The sequence below is a fragment of the Bufo bufo genome, chromosome 4, assembly GCF_905171765.1.
Source record: "Bufo bufo chromosome 4, aBufBuf1.1, whole genome shotgun sequence".
Taxonomy (NCBI): Eukaryota; Metazoa; Chordata; class Amphibia; order Anura; family Bufonidae; genus Bufo; species Bufo bufo.
In genome coordinates, this window is record NC_053392.1 from 251,199,683 (window position 1) to 251,225,906 (window position 26,224).

At 46.8% G+C, this 26,224-nt stretch overlaps 1 protein-coding gene across 4 annotated transcripts in view; it reads right to left on the reverse strand.

The window, feature by feature from the left end:
- Positions 1 to 9,920, reverse strand: part of ABCC5 (ATP binding cassette subfamily C member 5) — a 128,228-nt gene extending 118,308 nt beyond the window's left edge. For 3 of the 4 annotated variants that reach the window (XM_040428481.1, XM_040428483.1, XM_040428484.1), the window contains exons 1-2: positions 9,787 to 9,920; positions 8,113 to 8,296 (exon numbers count right to left, since the gene is read on the reverse strand). In XM_040428481.1, coding sequence (XP_040284415.1) covers positions 8,113 to 8,250 — 138 coding nt within the window. In that variant the 5' untranslated portion in view covers positions 8,251 to 8,296; positions 9,787 to 9,920. The remainder of the gene's footprint in view (positions 1 to 8,112; positions 8,297 to 9,786) is intronic. The other variant, XM_040428482.1, reaches the window with a different exon arrangement.
- Between the last annotated feature and the right edge of the window lie 16,304 nt (positions 9,921 to 26,224).

A 26,224-nucleotide genomic window follows, 5' to 3' on the forward strand; every position in this document is an offset into this window, starting at 1 on the left:
CGACAATTACAATTCATGCACAGCGTTTCCGGCCGGACACGAGTATGGTGCTGCACCCTTTGAATCCAACAGAGACGATGACCATAGTGCAGGGAGTTCTGACATGGTAGCTGATCAAAACTGGCCACAATGACAACCAGTGAGGACGGGAGGCGTCAGAGATCACAGATCTGCACGATGAACTCTCCATGCATTCAAAAAGGCATGAAAAGAGCGTCTGTCACCTTTTCTATTTTTAATATAACACTAATATATAACAGCTTATAGTAGATTGTTTAGTTTATTTAATGGCTCTAATCTTTTTAGGCTACTTTCACGCTCGCGCTTTAGCTTTCGGTTTGCGAGATCCGTTCAGGGCTCTCACAAGCGGTCCAAAACAGATCAGTTTTGCCCTAATGCATTCTGAATGGAAAAGGATCCGCTCAGAATGCATCAGTTTGCCTCCGTTCCGTCTCCATTCTGCTTTGGAGGCGAACACCAAGACTCTGCTTGCAGCGTTTTGGTGTCCGTCTGACAAAACTGAGACAAACGTTCTGACACACAATTTAAGTCAATTGGGACGGATCCATTTTCTATGAGACAATAGAAAACGGATCCGCCCCCCATAGACTTTAAATGGAGTTCATGACGGATCCGTCTTGGCTATGTTAAAGATAATTCAAACGGATCCGTTCTCAACAGATGAAGACGGTTGCATTATCTGAACAAATCCGTCTGTGCAGATCCATGATGGATCCGCACCAAACGCGAGTGTCAATGTAGCCTTAGTCTCCCATTAAACAGTTTTCATGAAAGTTTAATTAGAGAAAATTAAGAGTCTAAGATGAGTCTTAGGCCTTGTTCACACGTCAGTTATTTCCATCAGTTATTGTGAGCACAAACCAGGTGCGGGTCAAAAACACAGAACAGGAGGAAATCTTTCCATTACACTCGATCTCCAAGTAGCCTCCACTCCTGGTTTGGGCTCACAAAAACGGATTAAAAAAACGGACGTGTGAACTGGGCCCAAGATGAGAATTTTCCGTGACTGAAAATCAGTTTCATTCATTTGAGTGGGGCGGCAAGCACGTGAATTTTTGTAAGCCCTATTCAGGCGAATGGAATTGATTTTCAGGCGTCAGAAATGCTGCAACAAAATCCACAGCATGTGTAGGTGCCCTAAGAGCCGTTTCACACATGCGAGTCCATTGTGGGAATTGTGCTCCATGTGGGAGCGTGATCCTCCATTCTGGACTTGCAGGAGAGCACGGCATTATCATGATTTAGAATGCTGTGCATCTCTGCTTGACCTTACTTCTACAGGGGCATCCTTACAGCTTTAGGTCACTATGATTCTGTATCTGTACGGTCAAGCAGAGGCACATAGCATTATAAGTCAGTATAATGCCCTGAGATTCTGAAAGTCCAGAACTGAGGATCTCACACACACGGAGCACGATTACTGCAATAGACTTGCTCGTGTGAAACAGCCCTAAAAGTTTATATGCCCGGCTGGATCATGACAATCGTACTCAATCTAGCACATAACAAGCTCTTTCTCACAAAGCTAGAACCAGCACTGTGCCTCACAAGGATACAGAGATCTCCCCATTCAATACTGCAATTATTCTGCTAGATTTATTTCAAGTGGAAGCCTGGGGGGCATGTCCTTTCTGCTGCAGCTGAAGGATGGAACTGAGCATGTGCTTTCGTCTCTCCGTCCGAAGGATCAGCATAGAGGAAGCTGTTGAAAGGGGTTTTCCAGGATTTTAATATTGATGACCTATCCTCAGGATAAGTAGTCAATATAAGATCAGCTGGTTGAAGGGAAGGCATACTCTGTACCAGACAGCGCAGCAGTGAGCAGGTGTAACTACAGTGACAAATGCTCTTTATAGTGCCGATACATGCAAATAATACAACTAGTATTCATCAATGGTACTGTCTGCAAGTCTTTTAACGGTCAAAGTAGAAGTCTGTGGACCAGAGCTGTACTTCCTATTATGGGATGTTTAGTAGTCACTTAAAAGAAGGCACCTGAATACATTCCCAGAAGTATAAACTGAGCCCATGAGATGTTATACAATATAATGCTAGTTTAGCAAATGACAACACAAATATAAGCATTTTCCTTCCAGGCAATAAGCTCTGAAAGCCAGTTGAGTCAGCATTCATGGAGCAAGGTCATCTCCATTACCATTGTAAATGAAGTCAGGACTCTGGGCTCAATCACCACACTATGAATCACACCAATGAGCAATTTACGATAGGTGGCACCCGATCAATGTAAGATGCAGAGTTATTTCTAAACAGGGGTATCAATGGGCAAGTCCTACATATATGTCGGAACCCATTATCTGCTGAACATAACTGCCCGCCTTCTTATCTAACAGCTGACAGGATGGGTGCAAGGAGTCCAACGTTGGCACCCAACCTCTTGTTTATATATAAGACTATATGACTATATCTAGTCTTCGGGACTAGTAAAGTCCTCCATAATTACTTTTGGGAAAAACAAAGGCAATGGTCCAGTATCAGTTTATGTGGTCAGAACAATATGGAGATAGATTTTTAAAATGTTGTCAAAAGATCCAGTTTGGTCCTGAGGAAATGGCCCCAAAGGGCTGCCCGACACACGTTGCTTTTCATTATCTCTATTTGAAATGCTGCATGCCTTATTTAATAGCCATTCTATTGCTGAAAATGAATGAAAGCCTTAGGGCTGATTCACACGACTGATCGGCCCAGGAAACACTGCCATGTGTGGCCGCATCTCTGGGCCAGTTCCCCTGACCTGAACTGAATGTATCACAGCGATTTACAATAAAGTCAGCTCATCTTGTGATCACGGGGCTATTGTAGTGCTCTTTAAGATAAAAATCAAAGGGGTTGTCCGCTTTTTACTATTGATAAGCTAGACTCAGAATGGGTCCGGTTCCCGGCACCCCCACCAATCAACTGCTGAAGCTGCTGGGCACAAAGGTTAGAATTTCCTGAGCCTCCAGAGATCTCTTAAATCTCATCTACTTTGCTGGTACTGTATACAGCAGGTCCGCAGTGTATCCATCCCAGGATGATGTACTCTATTAGATGATGAATGATTGGTTGAGTCACACCTTAAAGGGACACTGACAGGCCCAATAAGCATAATTAGCTGTATATATGCATGCACAGGTCTTCCATTGAGTATTAAAAACATATAAGTCTAACCCCTGTCCACCTTATGAATACTGCAAAATGATGTTTTATAACCTGATGTAATCGCTTGTCTTTCTGCCCAAGGGGCGGCGTTTCAGCTTGACTTCTGCCCAGCCAGCCCAGCTCATTAATATTCACCTTGCTGGGCGGCTTCTGCTGTCCCCGACGTTCCGAGATCCGGCGCATGCCCAATAGAAAGCTATGGGCATCGGACTCACTTTCAGCTTCTGCACATGCGCCCGGCACCCATAGCTTTCTATTGGGCATGCGCCGGATCTCGGAACGTCGGGGACAGCAGAAGACTGAATATTGATGAGCTGGGTGGCACTTCAAAACGGCGGTTGGGGGGGGGGGGGGGCTGGCTGGGCAGAAGTTAAGCTGAAACGCCGCCCCTTGGGCAGAAAGACAAGCGATTACATCAGGTTATAAAACATCATTTTGCAGTATTCATAAGGTGGACAGGGGTTAGACTTATATGTTATATGTTTTTAATACTCAATGGAAGACCTGTGCATGCATATATACAGCTAATTATGCTTATTGGGCCGGTCAGTGTCTCTTTAAAGATAATCTGTCACCAGTCAGCTCCCTATCAAAATGTATGCATAGACACATAACTGTGCTTCACCTGATTAAAATGCTGTTTTTCTTTGGTGGATCAAGGCTCCATTCCCTAGTTAAACTTTATCTTAATATGCAAATTAGGCCTTTGGTGCAGTGAGGGTGTCACCAATGCTCCACTCCTTTCTGTGGTCAGACCCTCCCTGGCTGTTTTGATTGGCAGGATCAGATAGTGACAAAGCAGCAATGCAGGGTCTGACCACAGAAAAGAGTAGAGCTTGGGTGTAACAAGAGCAATGGTGATGCCCTCATTGCACCAAGGGCCTAATTTGCATATTAAGATAAAGTATCGCTAAGTATGGCTACTTCACACTAGCATTAATATTTTCCGGTATTGAGATCAGTCATAGGGTCTCAATATCGGGAAAAGAACGCTTTCCGTTTTGTCCCCATTCATTGTCAATGGGGACAAAATGTAATTGAACAGAACGGAATGCATTCCATTCTGTTCTCATACCGGAGAGCAAACCGCAGCGGTTTTCTTTCCGTCATGGGATGCAGACCAAGACTGATCTGTCATGACCCACAATGCAAGTCAATAGGGACGGATACGTTTTTTTTCTGACAATAGAAAACGGATCTATTCCCCATTCATAACGGATGCAAATGGTTGTATTATCAGTAACGGAAGCGTTTTTGCTGAACCCTGCCGGATCCAGCAAAAACACTGGTGTGAAAGTAGCCTATTATAACCCAGAAACAGTCTCAGATCAACAAAAACAGAGTGTTAATCAAGTGAACTACAGCTATGCGTCTATGCAAACAGTTGGATAGGGAGGTTGCTGGTGGCAGATTCCCTTGAAAGAGACACTTCCATCAAAAATGCATTACCACAGATTAACAGCCTATAAGTGAATATTCTATGTAACATTATTATTATTAAAAATAAATATTTAGAGGTCTCATATATTCTGCTTTCAGTCCTGGCTCTAACTTTCCCTTTGTTTGGACTCAGATGGCAAACAGCCTCACTTAGGCCGGGTTCATATCTGCGATGCGAAGTCCGGCACTCTTATTCGGTCTCTGTATCCAGCATTTATGCAGACATTCAGCCAGACAAAAAAAGAAATAAAAAAAATTTAAAAAATTATTTTTCGTCCGACTGAAAGCTGGCATATATGCCAGAAAGCAGCTGGATCCCATTACAGTGAAAGGGTGCGCGGTGGTATCCAGCTATGTCAAAAACAGTGAACTGACTGCCTATGTGAATGTGGCTTTTAGTCTCCTAATCAGACTATCACTGTTGCCAGAGAGGGAAGGAGGATGAGCGACTCAATTAGCATCACACAATACACTGATATGAGCAATGCGATTCTCCGCCAGACAATCGGTAACAAGCATTCATAGGAACATTTATTAGCGATTATCTAGTGGTGAAAAGGTGTCGGTCACCTAAATCATTGTTTGCAGGCGGCAGATCGCGCTGTGTAAACAGTATCTGCTGCCGGAAAAACAAGTCTGTAGGGGGACGAGCCATGTAATTACCGATCGCTCCCCCCCATACTGTGGAGGAGGTCACTGCATGGAAATCCAGCGGTCTCCTTCACTGACAAGCAGGTGCTTGTTAGGAAGGAACGCTTCCTTCCCGACAATCACACATAAAGTTGTGTAAAGGGGCGTTAAGAGGGGATTTATCTAGACCTACGGAGAGAACAATACAGCTGTCAAACTGTTATCCCAAATTCTACACATGTTGCTATCATGAGGATTATCCTTCATATAACATCTCCTCACAACAGCAATAAACTGATAATGGATCACCTAACTACATAGGAGGTTTTACCCTCTGTGTTGACTTTTACAGAAGGAACAATATTTTGCAATATATCATTTTCAATGGTACAGTACTGCTGAAATGAAAAACAAAAATGTAAAAAAAAAAAACATTCTATGATTGAGTTTAAAAAATAAAATAAAAACTGTCCCTAAAAAAAGTGTCCCTTTAATAATGTATTAAGGGGTGTAGTACACTTGATGAAGACCTCTAAGTAGACTGATTCAGGGTCCATTCACACTTCCGCATGAATGGGTCCGCATCCGTTCCGCAAGTTATTTTCAATGGGGCCGGAAAAGATGCAGACAGCGCACAGTGTACTGTCCGCATCCGCAATTGCGTTCCGTGGCTCCGCCAAAAAATAGAACATGTCCTATTCTTGTCCACAATAGCGGACAAGAATAGGTATTTTCTATTAGGGTCCATTAGGATCCGCACAACACTGACACCGGCCAGCACTATAATAGAAAATGCCTATTCTTGTCCACTATTGCGGACAAGAATAGGATATGTTCTGTTTTTTTTTTACGGAGCCGCGGAACGGAAGTGGACAGCTCACTGTGTGCTGTCCACATCTTTTCCGGCCCCATTGAAAATGAATGGATGCACAGACCCATTCATGTGTAAGTGTGAATGGACCCTGATCGTGCCGGCCATGTGCACATGGCCGGTGTCAGTGTTTTACGGATCTGCAATACACTTACGGACGTGTGAATGGACCCTTACTGTGTCTATGTAGTGGTGTCAATACAGAACCTTTTTTCTGATGGTGATGAAGCTTTTATTTTATGTTCATTCATCATAATGTAGTCTATATTCTCAAAGGCTTTCATTTAAAGTGGAGATCAGCGTCTAGGCTACACAGAGACTATAAAGCTCCAGTTCAAAATAATAGTCTAAACTGCATGCAATCTAGTGAACTGCTACAGTGAGTAGTTCAAAATGAATCAGTAGTGCTACAAATAGCCTGTGTGTGGTTCATTTCTTCTTATTACTAGGGTTGATTCTTCTTTCGGGGTGCTGTTGCTTTACACACATTAGTGGTACTGTGCTGTCTTTTAAACAGCTGCAGTTTTTTCAGGAATGTAAACCCATTTGTTGTACTATTCTTGGTCACTGAAACCCAGAAAAGGTGCTATTTCTGAACTACCATCTGCTGCCAACATTCAGGACCTTTAGTAAATATGATCAGTCTCGCCCTCCTTGGCTGTTGTCTACCTGCATAGCAGCAACAACTGGTTTCCTAACTATTCCTCCATTACCATTAATTACGGAGGCCCAATCATGCGAGTTTCACCTAGTCATTGATTCTAATGCTAGGGTGAGGCTGATGCCCTGAATGACAAGAAGGCACAAGCGAGTCTGTGTGTGCGCAACACACACTGCCTTTGTGTTAAGCTGTCAGCTAAAGTAGTCACACTCTTGGAATATTAAAAATACATACCTGACAAATGGCAAACAGGTGCACGGCCATGAACATAACCCGTCATGGTGCCAACAACAGACTGTGACAATACCAACATTCTCCAATGTTCCCTGCTTCAAAGCTCAATGGAGGCAGAAATTCGGTTGCAAAGAAACAAAATACTATTGTGTGAGACTTCACATAGATCTGTGTGAAAGGATATATGGGCTTACTGTGCAATAATGCTAAACACGTAAGGCTGTTCCGATCACCGCCTTAGGCCGGGTTTACATGTTGCAGGTAAGTGGCTGTTAAAAACAACAACAAAAACTACTCCATAAAAATACTAAGCATCTTTACCACCATTGCTGCAGTTTTGTGATGGCGGTGGTCAGCCATGTTAATTAGGTATATGCCAGATTTATAAACGCAACTTTTTAAAAAGTTGCAAAAAAATAAACAAACCTACTTCAGAAGGGGGTGGCATTACAAAAGGGAGTGATTTCTCTACAGAAGTATTATGCGCCAAATTTATCGTGTGACATTTCATAAATCTGGTGCAGGTTATGGCAATGCAGTCTCAAACAAAATTCCCCTCAGGGTAAGGTTCCCCATCCATATTAAATGGTGACATGATGCTGCAACCATGATACTGCAGTACGTGCATTCCCAGAGCAATCCCCATGCCAGGAAATAATCGTCTCGAGAGGTCTATATTAATGCTAGTTATACTATTATGATGAACACACAGACAGAGAGAGACACACACACACAGAAAGAAAATTATAGATGGTGAGAGGGAAAAGAGAAAAAAAAAAAAAAATAGATATGTATGTCTTATGGAAATTTGAGAGCCAATATTAAAATACAAGTAAAGCAAAAAAAAAAAACACGGATGACATCCGTATGCCATCTGTAACAATGCCTAAAACGGACAAAAATAGGACACGTTCTATTTTTTTTGTGGGGCTACGGAACGAACATACTGATGCAGGAGAGCACGCGGTGTGCTGTCCCCATTTTTTGCGGACCCATTGAAATTAATTAGTCAGCATCCTATCGCAAAAACTTTTTTAAAAAAACAGACACGGAAACAAACGTTCTTGTGCATGTAGCCTAAGAAAGACGAACTGACCGGTGATTTTTCTTTCGACGCTTTCGAATATCTGAAGTCCTCTTGCTCCTTTTTCTCATCTTGGTTGGTTTGCTCCCGAACATTTCTGTACCCAAGGCTGGGTATGACATATTCCACTCCGAGATCTAGATCTTTCATCTTCTCTGAGCATTGAGTGCCTCTAGTGACACAGCGTTCACTAAAACTTGAAAGAAAAGACAGAATTGTTTCACTCCCATCTGGCCGCACCACCTGCGCTATTCACACCTTACACAAGGGGACTGCAGTTTTCATTGCCCCTGGACACAACTGTACACAAAAACAGGCACATGTCCGGGCAAGCCTGCACTAAGCGGGGGCTGACTGAATGCTCCCATTCATTAGGGTTCATTTGATTTCTGTCTGCATTTTGCTTGAATCATGACATCATGGCTGGGCTGAAGAGAAAGCAGCAGGCGGATGAGCATTTACGTAATGGATAGAAAGGAGGAATGAGCGCAGAAGGGATGCATTTGGTTCAGCAAAACACAAGACATTAGGGTGTTTTATCATTTGCAGTACAATCTAAATACCAGCTCCTCTCCTACATCCCTAGGCCTCAAATTACACCCAGGTAACCCTCCAATACCCTGGATAGGGGCAGCACCAGCCTGATACCAGGAGAAATACATGCCAATGTGAAGACTTAGGGTACTTTCACACTAGCAGTTTTGTTTTCCGGCATTGGGTTCTACCTTAGGGGCTCTGCCTAAGTGTTCAGGATTTTTGGCCAGACAGAAAACTGCAGCATGCTGCGGTATTTTCTCCGTCTTAAAACCGTAAGAGGGACTGAACTGATGCATCCTGAACAAATTGCTCTCCATTCAGAATGCATGGGGATAAAACGGATCAGTTCTTTTTACGGTATTGAGCCCCTAGGACGGAACTCAGTGCCGGAAAAGAATAACGCTAGTGTGAAAGTACCCTTAGTTTTCCTTTTCTTTTGAATGGGCAGAAAACATCCTCTACTCCATCCCTGAAGATCCCTATAGGGGTAGAAGAAGAGCAGGATCAGCCAGGCTTGTACATGAAGGCCGCCTGCACTGTACAGACTGGAAAGAAGGCCACAATCTACCAGAAGTCCATAAACCCCCAGCATCCAGGCAGCATCTGCCCCACAGAGGAGGCCAGGCATCACGTCATGCCGCAGGGTCCACAAATGCCTGCACCAGCAATGCCAACTACTGCGCCAGTATGATGTGCCTGCCTCCCCCCCGCACTGTGCGAGGAGAAAGGAGCTAGAGCTGCGCCAACAGCGCCCCCTGCTGCCCAGTATAAATCACTCAGACAAACAAACAAAAAAAAAAAAAAGGAAGCGGCAGAGCAGGAGCCGAACACCCTCCGGCCGGGGCTGACAGCATCCCTGCGGCGCGTCACCTCACCCCATTATGTGATACTTCACCAACCGAAAAAAGCGTCTGGGGTGTAAACACAGAGCCGACTGTGGGAGGAGAACTGCCCCCGCAATGTCACCTCTATCTAGTTACAATGGGCGACGATGTGTCAGGAAGAAGACGGGCGGCCTGCTTGCAGCACCTCAGGAGTAGAATGACAATGGCAGAGATATCAGGGGTGACATTGGTCTCGCCACCGAACGTCTTATCTAAATTTACGTCAGTAGTACTGAGGGGCATCACTAGTCCCGGGCCCGGTTACCTGGCAGGGTTGTGAGCGCACGTAGCTGGGGTTCAGGGCTGTCACAAGCTCCGGTCCTCTCTCGTCCACTGCGGCTCTTCAAATCAGGAAAACAAGCAGCCGGGCTGCGGAGGAGTCCAGGGAGAGACGTACTGCGCCTGCTCAGTGTCGGTAAAGACTGACAAAACCGTGGTGCGAAACGGGAAATGTAGTTCTCTTCGGCTCAGCACTATTGGAAAGATACTGAGCACGGACTTCAACTCCCAGGATTCAATAGGCCCAGGAGAGGCGTGACTGTACTATCAAAGAGGAGAGTGGGATGGCCTGGTGCCGGAGCCACGCCCGCACGTTGTTGTTGCTGCGGCTGCAGCACCCTCTGGAACGTTCTGTGCCGAGGCCTGGGTGGAACTGTTCCAGTCAGTGCTGCCAGAGGTAGTGCTGCATTCCTGCCATGTCGCAAGCTTATATTTCCTGGTGCACTAATTAAAGAGGACATTTCACCAGGATACATGTATTTAAATAGTTATATTACCTCACAGTGTGGCCCCCTGTGATGTATTTACGCTTGTTATTTTTTCAAAGGACCCCCCCCCCTTTAGTCCGATGTGGTCCCCGTTTGTTTTGGTGCCTCATATGCTTATGAAGTGATTCGGTTCAACTAGGCGGGGACTTTGTCCTGGGTGCGGTTATCTTCTCCCTGGCAGCGAGCGCATCCAATCAGAGCGCCCCGCTCTTAGCCAGGGAGAAGGAGCTCAAGTTCTCGAGAGATTCGCGAGAACCTGAGCTTTTACACATCCCGAGCCTTGCGCCATCTTGGAGTCCCTTAGGGGGTGGTGGGGGGTAAATTTGTAAAACTAACATCATGCTCGTTTGCCTAGGGGGGAGTATTAGTAAAGGTTGAACAAGTTGATCTAGGGTTGTTTTTCATACTTACCCACAGGATGCTGCTGCCGCGGCGATGCTCTCCGCCGGGGACTCCAAGTCCCCGCCTAGTTGAACCGAATAGCCTCATTAGCATATGAGGCGCCAAAACAAACGGGGACCACAGCGGATGAAAGGGGGGGTCCTTTGAAAAAAAAAAAAGCAGAAAGACATCACTGGGGGCCGCACTGTGAGGTAATATAACTATTTCAATACATGTATCCTGGTGAAAGGTCAAAGCTGTATTTGACATAGAAACAACGGCGTCCAAGTTCTCTGTTATATTAGGCTTCATGCACACGACAGTGTTTTTTCACTGTCAGTGATTTGGCTTCAGTGGTCCGTGTCCGATTTTGCTTCAGTTGTGTTTCCTTGTGTCTTCCTTTTTTTTGTCTGACAGGGGAAAATAAAGAAAGGTTAATGAAAAGTAAAATTTTATTGCACCAAGGTCTTGTAGAAAAAAACGGACGCGGACACGGATGACATACCAGTTGTGCATCCGTCTGTTTTCCACTGACAAGAATAGGACAGGTTATATTTTTTTGACGGACTGGAATCACGGATCACGGACGCGGAGAAAAAACTGAGGACTATCTGTTTTTTTTCACAGCTCCATAGAAATGAATGGGACCTCCGCTAAACTGAAAAATGACGGAACGGCCGCGGATGCACACAACGGTCGTGTGCATGAGGCCTAATACAGATGATAAAGCAGCAAATTACTAGTCTTTAAAGCAAAGTAGGTCATCCACCAGGGCAAGGAGGCTAACATTGGAAGCAGTTAATAATAGGGTCCAGGTTGCCGCTCCCATTGGTTATCATTACTTGAGACTTACCATTTCATTAACCTACAGTTGTAAGCATTTGTTCACACGTGTTTCCTAACATGACTTGTGTGTGTTCAGATCAGACAAATAATTATGGCGCCCATGTCAGTTGCTTAAAGAGGACCTTTCACAACTGTACAAAATAAAAACTAACTATATCAGTGGGCAGAGCGGCGCCCAGGGGTCCCCCTGCACTTACTAGTATGTCTGGGCGCCGCTCCGTTCGCCCGGTATAGGCTCCGGTGTCTGCGCTCCCTCTGACTGATTTCTTGTATGAGGCGTGTCTTGCTGCAGCGCTGGCCAATCGCAGTGAACAAACCTTTACACGGGTAGGTTAATAAAATGGTCCTTGTCCGTTATGCGTACAATAATAGGACATGTTCTATCTTAGAACGGAATGCATACGGAGTACATTCTGGGTTTTTTGTGGACCCATTGAAATGAATGGTTCTGTATACGGAACACAAAAAACGGAACATAAACGGAAAAAATAAACGTTCGTGTGCAAGAGGCCTAACTCTTAGACGACATTAAGATTTTCCATTTTTGCGTTTTTATTTTAACTCCCTGCCTTCCCGGAGCCATAACTTTTTTTATTTTTCCATTCACATAGCCGTATCAAGGCTTATTTTTTTGTAGAGTTAGTTGCACTAAAGTCACCATTTAATATTGCATAGAATGTATTGGGAAGCTGGAACAAATTACAAAGGTGAAATAGTTAAAATTTACTCACCGAAATTTCTTCTTTCCATAAGTCCCGAAGCAGCACACTGAAGGGTTAATCCTCCTTTCTCCCTACTAGTACAGAAGAAAAAAAGACAACAATATTCAAATAAGACAGAACCGGACAGAGGCAGATACTATAAGAACCACAATGGGACAACCCACACATGTTAGTATGCAGAAAAAAGAAAATGTTTAATGGGCGGGATAAAGTTGTGCTGCTTCGGGACTCATGGAAAGAACAAATTTTGGTGAGTAAATTAAAACTTTCCAAATCGTCCCTCAGCAGCACACTAAAGGGAACTGGCAAGCAATAGAATAGAAAAAAGGAAGGGAATCACAACATCGCCTGTTCAAGTACCTGTCTGCCGAAGGCCGAGTTCATGCTGGCTGAGATGTCCAACTTGTAATGTTTGATAAACGTCCCTGTTGATGACCATGTAGCTGCTCTGCAAATCTGGTCAAAAGAAATGTTGTCTAGCTCTGCCCACGACGTAAAGCAGCACGAGTGGATTGTGCTTGGATATTTCAGTAATTCCGTTTGAAAACTCATATTATATGGATTCATTACACACAGAGTGATCTATTTCAAGCATTTATTTCTTTTAATGTTGATGATTATGGCTTAAAGCTAATGAAAACCCAAAAGTCAGTATCTCAGAAAATAAGAATATTGTGAAAAAGTTCAATACTGTAGACTCATGGTGTTACATACTAATCAGCTAATCAACACCTGCAAAGGTTTCCTAAGTCTTTAAATGGTCCCTATGGTTCAGTAGGCTACACAATCTTGGGGAAGACTGCTGACCTGACAGTTGTCCAGGACTGCTGACCTGACAGTTGTCCGGTTCACGGTGACGTTTTCCGTGTAGGCTGGCTGCATGCGCCCTTGCGTGCTGGCTGCAGGCCAAAATCCTGTGCAGGCTGGTTGTTAGGGGCTGCGTGCTGGCTGCGGGGTCTGCTGTCCCCGTCTCTGCGGTGCCACGGGAGGTTGTTTCCCCGTGTTGCTTCTGATTGTCTATGGTGCCGGGTTGGTTGTGCTCTGGCGTACTGGCTGTGGTTGTTCCCGTGTATGCCGGTTGCCAGGGGCAATGCCCGATTCTGTACCTGTGTATCCTGTTGTTCTGGGCTCCGGTTCCATCAGTCTTTGTCAGTCTGTCCTGAGTCCTGTCTGTGGCTGCTAGGTGTAGCACCTCACTTCTGTTCCTGGGGGTTTTCCATCTACCTTTCTGCTTGGTGTCGCCTGGTTTTGCATCAAGTGTCTGTTCTCCGGTTCCTATTCTGTTATAGTGTTCATGTCATGTTCTGATCTGTACCTGCCCTGTCTGATGTATCATGTTATGGTCTGTTATCCTGTTCTGTTCCATGTATCGCCTAGCAGTAACTGCATCTGAGAGCTTAACTGCTTCCGATGTATCCTGTCCCATGTCTGTCCTGTAGTGCTTTTGGCTTCTGTCCCTGTTCTGTTCATGTCTGCCTGTTCTGTTCTGCCTTCGGAAGAGGGTTCCTGTGGTCCCCGGAGGGGGATTGCCCATTCTCTGTTCTGTGCAGCTCTGCCTGGGGCCGCTTTCTTCCACTGCTTGCGGCGCAGGTAACTGCTTCTGTCTCTGCTCTGCCTGTTCTGTGCAACTCTGCCTGGGGCCACTTAGCTTCTATTGCTTGCGGCACAGGTAACTGCTTCTGTCTCTGCTCTAGCCTGTTCTGTGCCTTGTATCTCTGCTCTGTGGTTCTCTATGTATTTCCTGAATTACGTCTCTGTCTGTGCCCGTATGTTTATGCTTCCTGCCGGTACCTAATTCAGGTGCCTCCTGGTCTGTCTGGACCTGCTGCCACTGACTCAGTTTATGCTCTGGAGTAGCCCCTGGCAACTACCTTCGGCCCAAGCCTATCCTCACCATCGGAGGCTCTAGTGAATACCAGGTGTTGCTTAGTCACACCCTTCCAGAGTATTGCCAGTCAGTGGCATAGTGGGTCCACACCCGCTGTTCCGTGTAGTGCGCCTGTGCGTACGTCTGTATCCTTGGTCTGTTTTTCCTGTATCCCGGTTCCCTGACGTCCCGGAGTTCTGGCACGTGACATAGGGTGAGCCACAAAACGTAATTGCTAAAGAAGCTGGCTGTTTACAGAGTGCTGTATCCAAGCATATTAATGGAAAGCTGAATGGAAGTAAAAAGTGTGGTAGAAAAAGGTGCATAAGCAACAGAGATAGCATCCTTGAAAAGATTGTCAAGAAAAGGCTGTTCAAGAATTTGTAGGAGGTTCACAAGGAGTGGACTGCGGCTGTAGTCAGTGCTTCAAGAGCCACCACACACAGATGTATCAGAGACAATGTTAGAAGTGTCTCACCTGGGCTAAGGAGAAAAAGGACTGGACTGTTGTTCAGTGATCCAAAGTCCTGTTTTCAGATAAAAGTAAACTTTGCATTTCGTTTAGAAATCAAGGTCCCAAAGTCCGGAGGAAGAGTGTAGAGGCACACTATCCAAGTTGCTTGAGGTCCAATGTGAAGTGTCCTCAGTCAGTGATGGTTTGGGGAGCCATGTCATATGCTGGTGTTGGTCCAGCCGGCTAGCAGAAAATTTTAGAGCACTTCATGCATCCCCAAAAGCTTTATGGAGATGCTGATTTATTTTCCAGCAGGACTTAGCACCTGCCCGCACTGTCATAAGTACCAATACCTGGTTTAATAACCACGGTATCACTGTGCTTTATTGGCCAGCAAACTCTTCTGACCTAAACCCCATATAGAATCTATGGGGTATTGTGAAGAGGAAGATGAGATACACCAGACCCAACAATGCAGACGAGCTGAAGGCCGCTATCAAATCAACCTGGACTTCCATAAAACCTCAGCAGCTGCATTGTTTCTGGGCAGCAGATCACTGTTCAAACAGCACAATCTGCTGCTGAGATGAGAATCGATGGTTCAGGTGTCCACATTAAAGATTATTTCAACTATTTCACGAGCATTTCACTCGCTCATCGGGTGATCTGCAGCATCTTTAAAAAGGCTGATTATCTGGAACGGGCATTTGTACGAACATTTGTTGCCATTATCAAGCCAGGTAAACCCACCTTAAGTATAGAGAAATATCTGTCAGTGACTGAATAGGACTGCCAACATGACTCCTAAGCATAGAAGGAGAAGAGGTTTAAATTATTAAGATAAACGTCATGCTGAATCTTTTTCCATAAAACTATATATCAATCTGCTCAGCTCCTCTTGCTCTATAATATGCTGCCTTCAGATTTCTCTTTATTCAGTGTTGATAGGGTTAATGACCACTTCCCTTTTCTCAGCTGTTGCTCAGTTGGTCATCACTTCTATCCTTTATAGTCTGACCCCGCCCTTCTGACTATGCGGTAGAAAGCTTCATTTAGGTTTGGCTGAGCTGGTGTGAGTTTGTCTCTGGTGTTCCTGCTCGTCCATCTCTACAGAAGTTAAGTGTCGCGTTTGTTTGTGTTTTTTATATTCCCTGTTTGTATCTGAGCCTGAGACAGAGACTTCCATTCATCCATCTGGGGAAGAATGGGTTTTCTCTGGTCCTAACCTTTTCCAGGGCCTAATAGGGATATAAAGGCCTAGGTATCCTGCATATGAATATTCCTACCTTCAGGGTCTATTCATATTGATAGATAGTTAGGGCCCGGATTAGGGTTGTCTAGTTGACCTGTTTCTTCCCTGGTTTCCAGGCCCAGTTACTGTTCCCCTTCCCTCCTGTGTTCAGTGTGGAGTCCCCCCCCCCCCCCCTTCCACTGATCGTGACACTGAAATGAGCATCGCAGCATTTCATGTTCCGATGCTCTCCCTTGCCCTGCACTGAATTGCACAGGGTAAATACTTTTTTTGGAGATCCAGTGACGTACTGGGCTCTCCATGGGGAAAGCTAGGTGGAGGCTTCCGCCTAGAAGTGAACCTGTTGACACCTAGCAGTGTAAAAATATAAACAAAGTAATGGAGAGCAGAGTAATGGAGAGCATCGGAGCATGAATAGCTCTGATGCTCATATCAGGGGGGCTGCCTGGGTGATAATTGGGATATGTCTGGGTTCAGAACCCGGACAACCTCTTTAACAGTGGCAACATGTTAGCTCATATCTAAGCTAATAGGGAACCTGTCACCTAGAACAGTGGTGGCCAACCTTACAGACACAAAGAGCCCCCCCCCCCCCCCCCCAAAAAAAAAAACGTATGACTACCAGGGGTCACAAGCTATACATTTACACACAAGTCACCATATTTTTTGCCCTAACAAATAAAAATAAGAGAAAAAAAAATATTTTTCATCTGATCTGAGGTCTGATAAAAAAATATATTTTTCTTATTTTTCATTAGCAAATAAAAAATATATTTTTCATCAGACCTCAGATCAGACTCCTAAATCAGATACCCAAACCTCATCTGACCTAAAATAAGACCCCCAATGCTCGGACCAGACAACACAAATCAGACTCCCAGTGTCAGACCCACAGTGTTCAGTTCCCCCCCCCCCCCCCCCCAATGCTCAGATCTCCCACCCATGCTCAGATCTCCCACCCATGCTCAGATCTCCCCCCTTTTCAGATCTGACCCCCCCCCATGCTCAGACCAGACCAACCCATGCTCAAACAAAACTGCCCATGCTCAGATCTGCCCCATGCTAAAATCTGAACCCCCATGCTCAGACCTGACCAACCCATGCTCAAACAAGACCCCCCATGCTCAGATCAGACCCCATTGCCCAGATCAGGACCCCCCCCCCCATTGCCCAGATCAAACCCCCATGATCAAATCTGAACCCCCATGCTCAGATCCCCCCCTCCTTGCTCAGATCTGACCCCCATGCTCAGATCAGACCCCCCCCCCCATTGCTCAGATCAGGACCCCCCATGCTCAGATCAGACCAGGACCCTCCCCATGCTCAGATCAGAATCTTCCATGTTTAGATCAGACCCCCATGCTCAGTTCTATAATTTAAAAAAACATCTTCCCTCTCCTGATCAGGCACTGGTCTCCTGCTCAGGCACCTGCTACTCTGCAGGTCTGACAGGCTCTCCACTGTGACCTGATGAGCACAACGGCTCTCACACTGTGTGCATCAGGACATAGTGGAGAGTGAGCTGGAGCTGCAAAGTAGATCTGAGCCTGGGGGGGAGAGTGAGCCGGCCTAACTGCTTCCGGGCTCCACAGCTAGAGCCGCACTTGAAGAAGCAAAGAGCCGCATCAGGCTCAAGAGTACAATCTGAAGGCAGCATATTATAGAGCAAGAGGAGCTGAGCCGATTTAATATATATAGTTTTATGGGAAAAGATTCAGCATGACGTTTATCTTATTCATGTAAACCTCTTCTCTCATATTACAGGGGCTGCCTGGGTGAAAATGGGGATATGTACAAGTTTAGCTCTGAACCCGGAGAAACCCTTTAATAAATGTGAGCTTATATTCTTGCATGTTTTTAATTATACACTATTCCTGTGCGCTTTGTTTTTGCCACTTTATTATTATTAAATAAGCACAAATTTGTAAAAAAAAAGACTACTATACGGCAGCATCATCCTTCACTTACTAATAACTATAACTTACACGCTGCCGCAAGTTCAAAGCAGATTAGGGGGCCGGCATTGGTCTAATTGACTAATGACTGACCAAAGCCTTGTACACAGGTGTAGGGCAGGATCATGACCTATGGGGAGTGGACACTTGGCGCCCTGGGATTTGTTAGCAGGCACATAAAAGGTGGCCTCCCAGGTTGGTCAGTGCCCACTGTTATCCTTCCTTATCCAGGTGTAGGTCAGTACTGCTAGCTACTGACTGAAGTTTGCTGGGACTCTGTTCGTTCCAGTGGGACCCAGGACCCGGGACTTTCCGTGGCGCATCCGTTTACCTGGCAAGTTGCACAGAGACTTATGCACAGATTGGGACTACTCCTGGCTTTCCTTTGTTTTTTTGTTTGCCTGATATTTGCCCAGTGAAGTTTACCTGGACTTTGTTTATTTTGTTAATAAACCCCTTTGACTTCATCCTCACTGGTCGGTTTCGTTGGTGCCTTGCATTACAGAATTCTAGCTGTGCTTGTATAACTAAACCTCATGCCTCCAAACTCTTGTTAGGCGTTCTGGGGCAGGGTTTAAGCCTATCACTGCCAGGGGTGTTTGGGCATTTTGCACCTCTGGTAGCCAGGATACTTTTCGCAGTTTTGTCATGTCCAAATAAAAGTGAAATTACAAACGAAAAAAATCATACAAACCTCCATACCCATATATTTTCTAAAAGTAGAAACCTGCCACATTGTCACAATGCCACTCAGCAGGGTATGTACACAGACACCTTCATGTAACTTTGTGTCAAAGTGGGATTTTTCATAAAAATTGCTCAAAAGTTGTTAGTGGGTAAAAGTGTAACCTAAGCAGAAAGTTATATGCACCACATCTCTTAAAAATAAACGTTCAACATGTGTAGAGTTCATACATACCACTTAGGCTAAAAGTGAATCTGTCATTCCTATTTTGTACCATTATCTACAGTAATACATGAGCAGTCTTGCAGATATGGAGTCCAGATTACTATTTTGTAGGAAGGCGCAGGGGTCCGTCATTGACGGAAGGTACGTATCACCGAGGTTCCTGGCCTCGGTGAGATAAGAATCGGTAATTTTGTGTGTCAGCGGCAGCTAGTGCTCGCTGACACTGTTGTACTTAGTATGGCTGTAAAGCCAATCCGGGCCGGTTCTTATTGGGAGCAGCCAAAGAGCAGGGTGGGTGGCTGTTGCCTACGTCCAGGCCAGGTTTTGGGCTGGGGTTTAAAAACCCAGCTAGCAGCTCAACTGGGTGTGGTGTGATTCTCCATGTGATACTGGAGCTGTGGAATCTCTGTGTTTTGGGAGCTGAGGAGACCTGCCAGGCTGAGAGCCGCATGAGAGCAGCCTGCTGTGGACTGCCAGGTGATTTGTGGAATCTTGCTGTGTGATTTAACACCAAGACCCTGTAAAGTGTTGTTTTTTCTTTTCTGCTTGTTTTGGTGTGAATAAACACTGAACTTTTGTTTTTCAACCGTGGTCTTGCCTCTGTGTTGCGTCCGCTTACCCTGCCTACCAGAGCAAATCCCTACAATATATAGATATATACCTTATTTGTGTGTGTATATACACTGCTCAAAAAAATAAAGGGAACACAAAAATAACACATCCTAGATCTGAATTAATTAAATATTCTTCTGAAATACTTTGTTCTTTACATAGTTGAATGTGCTGACAACAAAATCACACAAAAATTTAAAATGGAAATCAAATTTTTCAACCCATGGAGGTCTGGATTTGGAGTCACCCTCAAAATTAAAGTGGAAAAACACACTACAGGCTGATCCAACTTTGATGTAATGTCCTTAAAACAAGTCAAAATGAAGCTCAGTAGTGTGTGTGGCCTCCACTTGCCTGTATGACCTCCCTACAATGCCTGTGCATGCTCCTGATGAGGTGGCGGACGGTCTCCTGAGGGATCTCCTCCCAGACCTGGACTAAAGCATCTGCCAACTCCTGGACAGTCTGTGGTGCAACGTGACGTTGGTGGATAGAGCGAGACATGATGTCCCAGATGTGCTCAATTGGATTCAGGTCTGGGGAACAGGCGGGCCAGTCCATAGCATCAATGCATTCGTCTTGCAGGAACTGCTGACACACTTCAGCCACATGAGGTCTAGCATTGTCTTGCATTAGGAGGAACCCAGGGCCAACCGCACCAGCATATGGTCTCACAAGGTGTCTGAGGATCTCATCTCGGTACCTAATGGCAGTCAGGCTACCTCTGGCGAGCACATGGAGGGCTGTGCGGCCCTCCAAAGAAATGCCACAACACACCATTACTGACCCAATGCCAAACCGGTCATGCTGGAGGATGTTGCAGGCAGCAGAACGTTCTCCACGGCGTCTCCAGACTCTGTCACGTCTGTCACATATGCTCAGTGTGAACCTGCTTTCATCTGTGAAGAGCACAGGGCGCCAGTGGCGAATTTGTCAATCTTGGTGTTCTCTGGCAAATGCCAAACGTCCTGCACGGTGTTGGGCTGTAAGCCCAACCCCCACCAGTGGACGTCGGGCCCTCATATCACCCACATGGAGTCTGTTTCTGACCGTTTGAGCAGACATATGCACATTTGTGGCCTGCTGGAGGTCATTTTGCAAGGCTCTGGCAGTACTCCTCCTGTTCCTCCTTGCACAAAGGCGGAGGTAGCGGTCCTGCTGCTGGGTTGTTGCCCTCCTACGGCCTCCTCCACGTCTCCTGATGTACTGGCCTGTCTTCTGGTAGCGCCTCCATGCTCTGGACACTACGCTGACAGACACAGCAAACCTTCTTGCCACAGCTCGCATTGATGTGCCATCCTGGATAAGCTGCACTACCTGAGCCACTTGTGTGGGTTGTAGACTCCGTCTCATGCTACCACTAGAGTGAAAGCACCGCCAGCATTCAAAAGTGACCAAAACATCAGCCAGGAAGCATAGGAACTGAGAAGTGGTCTGTGATCACCACCTGCAGAACCACTCCTTTATTGGGGGTGTCTTGCTAATTGCCTAAAATCTCCACCTGTTGTCTATCCCATTTTCACAACAGCATGTGAAATTGATTGTCACTCGGTGTTGCTTCCTAAGTGGACAGTTTGATTTCACAGAAGTGTGATTGACTTGGAGTTACATTGTGTTGTTTAAGTGTTCCCTTTATTTTTTTGAGCAGTGTATATAGTGGTAACGTGAACAGAAAAGTGTATGGTAAAGTCCTGGAAGGGGTGTATATCCCACCCAGCTTCCTCAACTGGGTCAGGTAAATAATATCCAGAAGGTTAAAATGGTCTCAGCAATGTGTAGGTTGCTGAGACAGTTTTGTTAAGTTTATGGGCTGGATTTTATTGGACTGGGAGAAGGTAGGGTTAGTAGAGGGACCTCCCCAGTCCACCCCGTTCCGGGACAGGTTTTCCCCTAGCCTGAGGGATCCCCAGCTGAAGCCAGCTGGGATCGTCAAGGGGAAATAAAGCACAGTCCAGGCTGTCAGTCTAGGGAGAGTGATGCCTGGAGAAAGTCTGGGAAGCTGGCTGCCCTGCTGGCTAGAGAAGCCGAGTTAGGAACTTCACTGTATTAGCCAGAGCCCAGATGGGCAGGTGTTTGTTTTGGTTTGTGTTTTGTGGTGCTGGACCTTCACCTTACCCAGTGAATTATAACTGAGGTTGCCTGTATTGCCGGAGTGTGATAAATAAAGCAACATTTGGACTTTACCCCTGTGGTCTGCAAGAGAATCTGTCATCGCCGTCCTACCTGAGAGTGTAACCCCTTACAATATGTGGAGGATGCGTCCATGCTGAAAAAGGCAATAGCAGGTTGCTAAGGGCAACGGCGTGACAGTTGAGGATTTAATGTCCTGGGTAAAAGCTGCAACTACAATGCAAAGTGCATCAAGTGCCATGGAGGAAATGATGAAGCAGCTGGTGCAGGCAAACCTAAGGCAACAACAGGCCATGGAGCAACAGCAGAGGTTGCATGCACAGGATAAAAAGAGACATGAAGAAGCCTTATGTGTCCAACAACAGGCTAACGCGCAGCAACAACAGGCCGTGCCACAGCAGCAGGAAACTAATCATTTGTTGATGGAGCATATTGCTGCAATAAGAGAGACTGCTGTAACTCCAGCCCCACAAGTGGGGCAGACTTTGAATGTGAGGAGGGCTGTGCAGAGGGCCTTGCAAAAACTGACACTTAATGATGATATCGAGGCCTACCTGACCGTATTTGAGAGGGTGGCGGAAAGAGAAAGGCTGCCAATAGCAGAGTTGTCAGAGGTCCTCGCGCCCCCTTTTTGTCCGGCGAACCACAAAAGGCCTACTATGACCTCAGGGAGCAGGATGTCCGGGACTATGTCAAATTAAAAATGGAGATCCTGGCTCGTTTGGGCGTTACACCGGCGGTTCGTGCCCAGAGGGTCCACATGTGGAGCTACACCATGGACAAGCCTGCCCAATCTCAGATGTTTGACCTCCTCCATCTTGTACGGAAGTGGCTGGAACCTGAGTCTTCTACACCGGACCAGATCGTGGAGAAAGTACTGGTGGATCACTACTTCAGAGCCCTTCCGGCGGAGCTACAACGGTGGGTCGGACATGGAGACCCCAAAACTGCGGATTAGCTCGTGAACATGGTGGAAAGGTTCCTGGCGATTGAGGACTAACTCTGTGATGTCTCTACTGCACCAACACCTCCCCGGAGTGCCCGACCCGTGTCATCTGTGGGTAAGAGAGTTCCGGCTGTTGGGGGTGTGTGGAGGGGTGCAAGAGGGAATAAGGCTCTAAAGGTTGGGCATAAGGCTGAGTCTCCCGGGCAGTGCGGACCCAGGCACATTCTTTGCACAGGGGCCCTCTGCTGTCTGTGTCCACCCCTGCTCAAAGCAAAAATTTATAACAGGTCTGCCAAGGTAAGGGACTGTAATCAAGGGGACAGGGTCCTGATTCTAGTTCCCACTGTAGAAAGTACATTTCTCGCAAAGTGGCAGGGTCCCTACGAGGTTGTGGAAAAAGTGGGCAAGGTGAACTATAAGGTGCACCAATTAGAAAGGAGAAGACCCTACCAGATTTACCACGTAAATCTGATCAAGCCATGGAAAGATCAGGAGTCATTGGTGGCCGCACAGACCATGAGTAAGGAGGTGTCACCACCAATTACTCCGGTAAAAATTAGTGAGGCATTGTCAGTACCCCAGAAACAAGAAGTAAAGGAGTTTCTACAGAAAAATAGAGGAAGGTTTCCTGACCTACCAGGCCGTACCCACCTGATAAAACATTCCGTGAGAACTGAGCCCCACAGTAAGGTGAATCTAAAGCCCTACAGGATTCCAGAAGCTCGCAGAAAAGCGGTATCCTCTGAGGTCAGGCGCATGCTTGAGTTAGTCATTGACGAATCTACCAGTGAGTGGTCAAGCCCTATTGTCTTAATCCTGAAGCCTAATGGGACTTGGAGATTTTGATTTCCGGAAGCTAAATGAGGTGTCAAAATTCGATGCGTACCCCATGCCCAGAGTAGATGAACTAATTGAGATGCTTGGGTAAGCAAGGTACATCACGACCCTTGACCTTACAAAAGGGTATTGGCAGATACCATTATCAGATGATGCAAAAGAAAAGACGGCATTCTCCACTCCAGAGGGGCTGTTCCAGTACACAGTGATGCCGTTCGGGTTACATGGAGCCCCTGCTACATTTCAGAGGTTGATGGACCTGATCTTGAAGCCACATCGTGACTATGCGGCCGCTTACCTTGATGATGTGGTAATTTTTTCGTCTGATTGGAGAAGTCACCTCTGCAAGGTACAAGCCGTTATAGACTCCATTAGTGATGCTGGCCTAACCGTAAACCCTGAGAAGTGTGTAGTGGGTCTATAGGAAGCAAAATATCTGGGCTACATTATTGGTAAAGGGCTGGTTAAACCCCAGATCAATAAAGTAGAGGCGATACAAGACTGGCCTAGGCCCTTAACAAAGAAACAAGTCAGGGCCTTCCTTGGCATGACAGGGTACTACCGCCAGTTCGTACCGAATTTTGCCTCGATGGCAGCACCATTGACTGACTTAACGAAAGGCCCTAAGTCAGTAATGGTGAAGTGGACCCCAGAGGCAGAAAAGGCCTTTCAAAGCCTAAAGTCCGCTCTCTGACAACAGCCGGTGCTCATTTTCCCGGATTTCAGAAAAGAGTTTCTGGTCCAGACTGATGCATCTGAGACAGGCTTGGGAGCGGTCCTGTCACAGGTGATAAATGGGCAGGAGCACCCAGTGATGTACCTAAGTAGGAAGCTGACCCCAGCAGAAAAAAATTATGCCATAGTGGAACGAGTGTGTCTAGCCATTAAATGGGCTCTGGAGTCACTTAAATATTACCTGCTGGGTAGAAAATTCTGTTGGTAACAGGGAGAAAAACGCAAGAGTGACCAGGTGGTTTCTCTCCCTGCAAAATTTTAATTTCAAGGTTGAACATAGGCCAGGGAAATGACAGGGGAACGCAGATGCTTTGTCCAGGATTCACTGCTTGTTGGCTAAAAATATCCAGACCTCCGGTCTGGAGAAGAGGGGGGGGGGGGGAGGGGATAGGTGGTAAGGTGAACAGAAGGTTAAAATGGTCTCAGCAATGTGTAGGTTGCTGAGACCAGTGGCGTACCGCCAATATAGGCAGACCACGCCGTTGCTATGGGGCCCGCAGCGCAGGGGGGCCCGGAGCGCAGGGAAGGCCCCGCCCCCTCCGTTTATTTTAGCCAGTACTAGTAGTACACTACACACACTGTGGCGCAGGCGCAGCGGGCCCGCGGCACTTGCCTTTGACTTTGATCGGCGCCCCCGCCCCCCTTTCCCCGCGCGTCTTGTATTAACCTGCCTCACTGCATGAACTTGATTCTCCCGGCCAGGCTGCAGGCGTGTTCTTTTTTCACACTGGCCAATCAGCACAAGTCAGCATCACAAAGAGGCAGCTGCTGATTGGCCAGTGTTTGCAGGCAGCAGGAGCGGGCGCCGCTTAAACCCATTCATTCTCTGACCTAAGCGAGTGAAGTAGGCTGCGCACCCTGCACCGAGCCCAGCCCCACACTGAAGGTCTGCCTGCCCGCCCGACCGCTCCTGACCAGACACGGAGTCCCGGACGGTGGTCACTGTCTATTGATTGGTTGGTGTGCCGTGGTTGCTTTGTTGTTGCGTATTGGAACTAGAAGGGATAGATTAATGCAGCATTGCCTGCCACTTCCAGGCAGCAAGAGAACTCATAGGGAGGGGGGGCTCATAGAGGACAGTCTGCTTTCCTCCTACTCTGTCCTGTATGAGCCTCCCTGAATCCTCTATGAGCCCCCCTAATGCCCCATTACCCCAAAATGCCCAGGGGGGGAGGAGTAGGAGGAAAGCACACTGTCCTCTATGAGCCTTCACCCCCCCCCCCCCCCCCGAGTCCTCTATGAGCCCCCCCAACCCCTGACGCCCCCCAAAATGCCCAGGGGGCAGAGGAGTAGAAGGAAAGCACACTGTCCTGAGCATTTTGGGGGGCATTAAGGGTTTGGAGGCTCATAGTGCACAGTGTGCTCTCCTACTCCTTCTCCCCCGGACATTTTGGGGGGCATTAGGGATTCTTTAATGGGGGTGTGGTGTGGGAGGAGCCAGGACAGGAGGTGGGATGGGCCAGGGGTGGGTAGTGGGCGGGGTTAGGGGGCCCAATTCAGATGCTTGCTATGGGGCCCAGTGATTTCTATGTACGCCCCTGGCTGAGACAGTTTTGTTAAGTTTATGGAATGGATTTTTTTGGACTGGGAGAAGGTAGGATTGGTAGAGGTACCTCCCCAGTCCACCCCATTCCGGGACAGGTTTTCCCCTAGCCTGAGGGATCCCCAGCTAAAGCCAGCTGGGATCGTCAAGGGGAAATAAAGCACAGTCCAGGCTGTCAGTCTAGGGAGAGTGATGCCTGGAGAAAGTCTGGGAAGCTGGCTGCCCTGCCGGCTAGAGAAGCCAAATTCTTTGTGTGAACTGTGTTCAATAGGTGAGTTAGGAACTTCACTGTATTAGCCAGAGGCCAGACGGGCAGGTGTTTATTTTGGTTTGGTTTATCTTTTGTGGTGCTGGACCTTCACCTTAGGCCTCATGCACACGGCCGTGTTCCGCGGCCGAGAGCGGTCCGTGGTAACACGGCCTGGATTCCTGTTGAGAGCAGGAGCACACGGCGTCATTGGTTGCTATGACGCCGTGCGTTTCATGCCGCCGCTGCATTACAGTAATACACTATACGATACGAGTGTATTACTGTAGTGCAGCGGCGGCATGAAGCGCACGGCGTCATAGCAACCAATGACGCTGTGCGCTCCTGCTCTCAACAGGAATCCAGGCCGTGTTACCACGGACCGTTCTCGGCCGCGGAACACTGCGGTGTGCATGAGGCCTTACCCAGTGAATTATAACTGGGGTTGCCTGTATTGCCGGAGTGTGATAAATAAAGCAACATTTGGACTTTACCCCTG